Here is a 9,603-nt window from a genome sequence, read left to right on the forward strand (position 1 = left end):
CAGCACTATTTACAATAGCCAAAAAATGGAAGCAACCTAAGTGTCCATCAGTAGATGAACGGATATAGAAGATGTGGTACATATACACAATGGAGTATTATTCAGCCATAAGAAGAAAACAAATCTTACCATTTGCAACAACATGGATGGAGCTAGAGGGTGTTATGTTCAGTGAAATAAGCCAGGCAGAGAAAGACAAATACCAAATGATTTCAGTCATATGTAGAATATAAGAACAAAGAAAAAACTGAAGGAACAAAACAACAGCAGAAACACAGAACCCAAGAATGGACTAACAGTTACCAAAGGGAAAGGGACCGGGGAGGATGGGTGGGAAGGGAGGGAAAATTCAGGGGGAAATAAAAGGGGCATTACAAATAGCATGTATAGCATGTATAATGTGGAGAGGCACTGGGAGGGCTGTGCAACACACAGAAGACAAGTAATGATTCTACAGCATCTTACTACGCTGATGGAGAGAGACAGTAATGGGGTTTATTGGGGGACTTGGTGATGTGGGGAGTCTAGTAAACAATGTTCCTCATGTAATTGTAGATTAATTATATCAAAAAATAAAAATTAATTTTAAAAATTTCAAATGCAGACATCAAGTGGAAAAATACCAAAACCTGGTTTTAAGACATCTATATTGAGATATAAAAGCACATAAATAGCACGATTTCAGCAATATTCATATAGTGACTCTATTACCACTGGTTCTTGACCTTTAACCTATTTCTGATGACCTGGAAGGCCTGTAAAAATGTAAATTGCTGAACCCTATACCCAGAGTTTCTGACGCAGTAGGCTTTTGATGGGACTTTATAATTGTATTACTAACAATAACCTGCGTGATGCTGTCACTGCTAGCTTGGTCAGCACCCTATCCCGTCAGGCCAGAATAGAGTGTCTCCTTATATCAGCATCTTCAAAGACAGATTATTTTGGAGAGATTTTACAACCTAAAGACATTCCTTGTGAAAAGATTTCTGACCAGTTACTATAATAAAACTCACAGAATTAAAAGTGTACCTATTATTACAGTGTAAGAGCTCCTACTAGGAATTGTGGCTAGTATTTTAAGTTGTTGGGACAGATATATTGGTACACTAGAGTGAACCTTCTAGTCATGGGGATCAATTTGTATGTCATACAAATGGAATGTAGAACATTTCATAATTCAACTTAAATGCAGCTTAAGAGCGTTTCAATGAATGAACAGGTAATTCTTAAATGTCTACATGGATCATGCCACTTCCAGTATTATATTTTTCAAATATAATCATATATGAAGAAATGGTCACCAAAGAACACACTAAGATTCCTATTACCACCAAAAAGTATTGTCAAGTGCTTGCAAGTACATTCAGATTTGTTCATAGCAGAGAAACTTCAAGGACAATTACCAAAAAAATTAAGAAAAAGTAAAATATGTTAAGCTTTTATTAGGTTAGTATAATTTCTATGATGGTTAGTGTATCTCAGTCACACCTGATGATTCTTTTATTAAGTTTTTATAATCAATATATGGAAGGCATGCAATACTAAGTTCTACTTTTGTACATCCTTTAAGACAACACTTTTCTGAGTATCCTCTGTGTTTTCTTTGGGTATAGTTCCCCCAAAACAAACTGCTTACAGTTTTCATTTTGTTTGTACTTTTCTTCTGAAGTTCTACAATCTCATGAATATATGGATCTATATCTTGGAATGAGGAAAATTCTCTTATCATCTCAGGTGGCAAGTTGGTCTTTTTATACTGATACTCAGGTAACAACGGCATCTCCAAACTGTTTATTGCTTCTTCCTGAAAGGCAGAAGTAGAGACTGTTGAGAGACAAGAAAAAAATCCTACTTTATTAAAATCTTTCTTTAGCTGAAAATTTGATAATACTGGAATACTAAAGTTAGCTTATGATTAAAAAAAAATCAGATTTTAAAAGTTATTCAAAAGCAATATATATTTTAAATTAAAATAGCTATAGTGTTTTCCTATAAAAAGGCTAAGAAACTTTTGCATATTTTTCACGAATAAAACTTTTTATTGAGATTTCATGTGTCGTAAAATTCAGCATTTTAAAGCATACAGTATTTTTTTTAGTATATTCACGAGGTAGTGCAACCATCACCACTTTCTAGTTCCAGAATGTTTCCTCCATCACCCCAGAAAGAAACCCCACACTCATTAGTATTCACTCCTATTTCCCTCTTTCTCTAGCCCCTGGCAACCACTAATCTACTTTTAATTTCTAAGAATTTGTCTGTTCTGGAAATGAAATACCTTATGTGGCTGTTTGTGTTTTGTTTCTTTCGCTTAGCATAATGCTTTCAAATTGTGCTGTAGCATGTATCAGTATGTTATTCCTTTTATGGCTGAATAATTTTCCATTGTATGGTCATAACCACATTTGCTGATGTACTTATCATTTAATGAATATTTGACTTTCCACTTTTTGACAATTATGAACAGTGCTGCTATGTACATTCACATATACATACAAGTTTTTGGTGTGAACATGTTTTTAATTCTCTTCGGTATATACCTAGGGATAGAATTGCTGAATCATATGGTAAATTTAACTTTTTGAGAAACTATTGAACTGTTTTCCACAGTGGCCACCCCATTTTAAAATCCCATCACTGATATAATAGGGTTCCTACCGCTCCACATCCTCACCAGTACTTGATGTTTTCTATTCTTTGATTAAGGCCATCCTACTGGATGTGAAGTGGTACCCCACTGTGGTTTTGATTTGCATTTACCTAACAACTGGTGATGTTGAGCATCTTTTTATGTGCTTATTGTATATCCTCTTTGTAGAAATGTCTATTCAAATCCTTTGCCCATTTTCTTGATTGGGTCACAGTAGTCCACTCTTATCCACAGTTTTGTCTGTGGTTTCAGTTACACACAGTCAACTGCAGTCTGGAAGCACATGATCCTCCTCCTGACGTATTGTCAAAAGTCAAAGGACCTAATGCCATACCACAATGTCTACATAATTCACTTCATGTCACCACACAGACATTTTATCATCTCACATCATCCAAGAAGAAGACAGGTGAGTATAGTATATTTTGAGAGAGAGAGAGACCACAGTCACATAACTCTTATTACAATATATTGTTAGAAATGTTCCATTTTGCTAGTTATTGTTAATCTCTTGCTGTGCTTTAGTTCTAAACTTAATGATTCCCTGTAAAAGCCAAAGCCTTACAATGGTCTAAAAGTTCCTACTTTATTTTGCTTGTTTCATCTCTGACCTTATCTTCTATTTCCCTCTCAGTCTCTCTGCTCCAACTATGCTAGCCTCCTTACTGTTCGCTGTATAAGCCAGGCAGAAGTGTATTTGCTCTGCTCTCTCCTCTACCTAAACACTTTTGCCAGATATCCACCTGGCTAATTCCTTTACCTCCTCCTTTCTCAAATCTCACCTTTTCAATGGGGCCGACTATTCACACTTGGAGTATCACAAGATACTCTTGATCTCCCTTATCTCGATTCCCTTTTTTCTATAGCTCTTATTATATTCTAATATTTACTTATTTAATGTTTTTGCTAATTAAGCTCTATGAGACCAGGGATCCTTGTCTATTTTGTTCACTGATAGGGTCTAGAGCAGTGCCCAATAAATAGCAGATGTCTAGTAAGTACTTGCTGAATTAATGAAGAGAGAAATCATATGATTATGTAAAAGGATGCCCCTAAAAGACCTTAATAAAGTTCAGCCTTACTTATAATGATTAAAAAAATACCTCTTAGCAAACTTTCTTACTGTTAAAGGTTATATAGATAGCATAAACCTACAAATATTATACCTAATGTGAAATTTTAAATACATTCCCCTTTAAAATTGGGAAAAGACAAGACATCCTATTATCACCACCACTTAACAGCATTAAAGGACCTTGCAAATGCTATAAGAAAATAAAAAAAGGGCTGTAAAGTTTAGAAAGGAAGTGACAAAACTATCAATGGCAAATGACAGGAAAATCTATAGAGACAAATTTTTAGGACTATTAAGATGGTTCAGCATAATTACTGGATAAAGATCAACTTGTAAAAATCAGTTGCATTTCTCTAACAATCGTTAACTAGAAAGTATAATTAGCAAGTACTTACATTAGCAACAAAAACAAAATATTAAGCATTAACTTAACCAACAATACACAGCCTTCATACAGAAAACCTTAAAATTCTACTCTTAGAATACAAAGATATTCCATGCTTTTGGCTGCGATGACTTTATGTTAAAAAGTTTATTCTTTTCAAATTAATTTATATATTCCATGCATCCCAGTTATAATTCCAGATGGAATTTTTTTAAAGTTCAGTAAGCTTACTCATAAATATATATGGAAGAATAAAGGTTAAGGATTAGCTTACTCAATCTGAAGGGAAAAAAGCATTGGAAACTTTCCCTCTCATCTAAATGACATCCTATGGAGTCACAGTATTAAAAAAAATTTAGTAATGATGCAAGGTCAAATAGTAAGACCAATTAAATAGATTAGGAATCTCAGGCACACATAATAATAAAGGTGCCTCTACAAATCAATGGAGAAAAATTGTTTAGTAGATGGTGTTCAGAAAATTAACTCCTTGTATAGAGACAAATATGACTTTCTGAGAGAACTAATATAGTATCCGTAGCTGAACACAACCAAAAATGAGTTTCAAAAGAATTAAGGACTTAATGTGAAAAGTAAAACTATAAAGTTAACAGAGTGACAGAAAACGACCTCTAAAACAAAATTTCAGAAGTGTGAACATTAATTGCCTAATTATATCAAAATTAAGTCTTTATCAAACAAGACCAATAGAAGACATATGGGAGAACATACTTGCAATATCTAAAACCAACAACTGGTTACTACGGTATCTAGATTTTGAATAACTTACAAATCAACTGAGAAATGACAATTCCAACAAAAAAAGGGGCAAAAAATACAAATAGGAAACTTTCAGAAAAAAGAAGCCCAAAAAGCCAATATGCACATGGGGCTCAAATCCAGATCAAGTTAAGACAAAAATGAGATGCCATTTCATGTCTGTCACACTGTCAAAAGTTAAAAAATGTATAATGTGAATTATTGGCATGGATATGAGAACAATTCTCATGTACTAGTGGTTCAACTATAAATTGGTGTAGTCATTCTATAGAGCAATCTGACACACCTCAAGCAAATTAAGCATATACATATTTCATGATGCAACATTTTTATTCCTAGGCATATATCCCAGACAAATGTCCACACAGGTCCATAAGGGGGTGCATACAATGATGTTCACTGCAGTGGTATTTAAATGGCAGAGATTTGAAGACCATATAGTTCAGTGTTCATCTCTAAGAGAATAATAAAATGTGGGAATGCATATGAAAATTATGGAGCAGTTTGAAGCAATGGATTAAATATACATGTTGAACAGTAAGATACAGATCTTTAATATTTAGATATATTTTTTAAATATATGCACAGGAAACTGCACAATTGCAAAAATACAAACAAAAATACATAATAAACACATTGTAATGGCTGCCTATAGGAGGAAGAGAATGAGAGTGGAGAAAGGAGGTATGTGAAGACTAATCGTTTAACACACTGTATAATTTACTTATGTTTATTGTCTATCTTCACAGTTCTGTAGGCTTCAAGAAGGCAGCAGCTTCACTGCCTCTGAGTGAAACTGTTCACTCATGTCCCAAACACCAAGAAGACTATGTCATACAATAGTAAACATAAGAGGTGCTCAAATTTTGTTGAATTAATATAGAGAGGTCTGTATAGCACTATTGTGATGATGATATCTAAAACACAAAAAGAGATGAAGACCAAGAATAGAGAAATACAGCCAATCTAACTGGAATAGGGGTTATGGATTATGAAAAGCTGATGATAAAACAATAATGATTTCACCTGGCATTAAGAGTTGGGAAGAACCATGCTTAGCCAGAATTTAGAAATAGGATGTTAGTTTCATGGTGCCACATAGGTCTTGAAGACATGGCTCATACCTTCAGGATCTACTAACAAGCAGCACACAATTTCAGATTCAGGTTATGTATGAATGGCTCTGAAAGAAAGCATTTTTTAATATTAATATACCAAACTATCTTTTCCTGTATCAGGCTCAAATAGACCATCAGAAGATTAAAATTGTTGATAACTGACTTGTTCTAACACAGAAATGTGTTCTGCTGGTACTAACTAAATAAAAGTGAATCCACTTTCTGGACACATTCATACACAAAAGAAATGGCATAATTACATAGTCTATATTTGAATTCTATATCGAAAACACATACTTTCTACAGTTTATAAATTATTCATTGGAAATTAACAGGACAGAATAAATTTTGTCTTTCCTTATTAATAACTTAAAAAATTTAATACAAATTCATTTTTGTAACTTAAATCTATTTTTCATTCTTCCACCTATTTTAGAACTATATGGCTTTATTGCCACATGATGTTTCCAGTTCAGCAAACTGCCCTTTACATAATTCCCATAATAAATTATTTAATGGGTAAGACAATTCTGAAATATTGTCAGATATATTTTTTTTTCCTACAACCCTTGTTTCATTGCAGCTCTCTTCTCATTGAATTAATGACATTTATTCCTCCAGGGGAATATGAATAACGGCTGAGACAAAGGAGACATTATCAGCTCAAGTTTTAAAGCTACCGCTTTTTTTTAAAGTATCGTTTATATGCTTTTTTTTAACGTATCATATATATATACAATCTTATGAAGGTTTCACACGAACAACATTGTGGTTTCAATATTCACCCATATTATCAAATCCTCCCTCCCCTATTGCAGTCACTGTCTTTCAGCGTAGTAAAATGCTATGGAGTCAATTCTCTTCTCTGTGACCTACCTATATGGTGATTGTGAATTATAGTGCCTCTTAATCCCCTTCTCCCTCCCCATCCACCCTCCCCAACCCCTCCCCTTTGGTAACCACCAGTCCCTTCTCTGAGTCTGTGAGTCTGTTGCTATTTTGTTCCTACAGTTTTCCTTTGTTTTTATACTCCACAAGTGAGTGAAATAATTTGATATTGTCTTTCTTTGTCTGGCTTATTTTACTAAGCATAATACCCTCTAGCTCCATCCATGTTGTTGTGAACAGTAGGTTTTCTTTGGTTTTTATGGCTGAATAATATTCCATGTGTATATGTACCACATCTTCTTTATCCATTCATCTATTGATGGATACTTAGATTGCTTCCATATCTTGGCTATGTAAATAGTGCCACAATAAACATAGGGGTGTGGATGTCTTTTTGAATCAGGGTTCTTGTTTTGTTTGGGTAAATTTCTAGGGGTGGAATTATTGGGTCACATGGTATTTCTATTTTTAGTTTTTTGAGGCATCTCCATATTGTAAAGCTGCCTTTTTTAAAATAAGAAAATAGTCTCCAAAGGAGGCTTTGTCAAGAAAAGGGATTTCAAGCTCATTTTAAAATAACAACTTCAAACTTGGATGTCTGAAGGTAAAATTTTGACTAGTACAGGTATTGAGAGCACAGAATTTGATGTGAAAGAAATGGCCCACGTGACATGAAGTAGGAAGGGAAGATCCTCCTTTCACATCTTGGAGAAAATAAAGAAACTGACAGGTAAACTAGACCTCTGTTACTCAGTGTTATCCAACTAGCAGCACCAGTGTCTCCTGGGAGCTTATAAAAATGTAGACTCTCAAGCTTCACCCCAGACCTACTGAATCAGAAACTGTATAGTAATGGTATTCCTCCAGGTTATTCATATGCACATTTAAGTACGAGAATCATTTAACTAAAGTGTAAGTGCACGACTTTGGAGAGAGACACTTCCTCCATTACAAAAGCAGGATAGAGTGACTTTATATGTAGGTAGGTTTGATGGTGGAAAACGATCAAGATTCAGTCTGGTGATTTCTATTGTTTGTCTTTCTAAGTTTTCATTCCCTTAACAGCAATAATCTTGTAAATTCCATTTAGTCATTCATTTAAAAAGAAGTTAATGAGAGCCTAATGTGCTAGGCACACTGTTTTAGTTTCAGCCATGTACATTAGCGTCTTTTTTGACATGATCATCTACTCCTTAATTGCAGAAATCTTGACTTTTGCGAAATTTGTCCAAATCAAATTATTTTAAAAGGCAATGATTTCACTGACACTATGTTATGGACAGCCTATAAATAAAGTGCATTTTCTTTTAAAATAGCAAACTATATTAGAAACTAGAATGTAAAAAACATAGGTGGAAGGTAATAATGGATGTAAAACAAAAAATATTTTTCCTAAAGACTGCTTAAAAGCATTAAGTATAAATTCAACACATATTAAGCACATGTATTAAGTGCTACGCCCTCTGCTAGGCATTTCAGATAAAAACATGCATGACATAGTCCCTATAATATGGTGTGGTATATGGGTCTGGCCTTATGGGAATGAGACTTACATATGGAGATCCAAGGCTTTGAAGGACTCTGCATTTTGTTTAACGCTCTATTGTTGCAGTCTTGAAATTCTCAATTTTATTTTGAATTTGTAGGTGAAGTATTAAGTACATGAACTTTTAAGTGAAGTCTAATGGAACCCAAGAAAGCAAAAAAGTTTTATATTTTAGTAACTTTAAAGGCCTTTTCCTGCTTTTGAAACAAGGGGTTGTGCATTTTTATCATACAGTGAGCTAGGCCAATTATGTAGCCAATCCTGATGATAATTAAATAAATACTATGTGTTAAATACTGTGGTAGAACAAGAATGGAGTAAGCAGGTATTAAAGGGTCAATAATAACTTCACAGGGAAAACGTTTACCTAAGTTAGGCTTTGAAGGACAAAATGGGAGTTTGCCAGGTGACTAGGATACTCCAGAAAGTGAAAGCTAAGTAAGAAGCAGTGTTCTTACACACATGTGTAGGCTTCTATGTGCACATTTATTTCCTCTAAGTTAAAAACAAAAACAAAAACCTCATAGAGGTTTTGTATATCCTCAATATACTGGTTTATAAAAATTGTTATTCACCTGTGTACTAGGCACAAATTCCATTTCCTGGGGGAAGCCCACCATCTGGTAGATTCAGGGATAAGAAATCTACAGAAATGAACAAACATGCCTTTGGTTTAGATTTTTACCTGGGTCTGTGCCCCTACCCCAGATCGGAATAGTGGTTTGGGAGCTTTCTAGTCTGTCAGGGATGAAACTTTCAACTTCCGATGTCTGGAAGAGCATCTGTGTGACAGTGGTTTCCAGCTCGAAATGGCTCCAGTTCACACTGCCAGAGTTTTATGATTTCTTTCAGTAGGTGCCTGCCGCACAGCTTCCTGCGTCTGCTGCTGTCGGTAAGCTCACAGGAGAACCGAACCAGCAGGAGTCCAAGCCGCGGCATCCCCGGGCCCCAGCCAGGGCCGCCGCGCACCCGATGTCCGGCCTGCACCTACGTCCGCGACCATCGCCGCAGACGTGGCGCGCCCGGCGGGTTTCTGAGCGCGTGCGGACGTTGCGAGAACGCCGAGCCCGCGAGAACTCCAAGCTCACACGTTCCGAGACTACTCCACCTGGGGCCACCTGAGCTGCCCAGGCTCCCACACAGTGGTAGGTAAGGCTC

General features: G+C 35.4%; 1 protein-coding gene across 1 annotated transcript; it reads right to left on the reverse strand.

Annotated features, from left to right (window-relative positions):
• Window positions 1–423: 423 nt before the first annotated feature.
• INSL6 (insulin like 6) lies at window positions 424–9,384 on the reverse strand. The gene is given in 3 exon segments (XM_036928427.2): window positions 424–1,827; window positions 9,131–9,276; window positions 9,278–9,384. Coding segments are annotated over 3 exon segments (609 nt in total). The 3' UTR covers window positions 424–1,471.
• Between the last annotated feature and the right edge of the window lie 219 nt (window positions 9,385–9,603).

This window comes from Manis pentadactyla, chromosome 3 (assembly GCF_030020395.1).
Source record: "Manis pentadactyla isolate mManPen7 chromosome 3, mManPen7.hap1, whole genome shotgun sequence".
NCBI classification, from domain to species: domain Eukaryota; kingdom Metazoa; phylum Chordata; class Mammalia; order Pholidota; family Manidae; genus Manis; species Manis pentadactyla.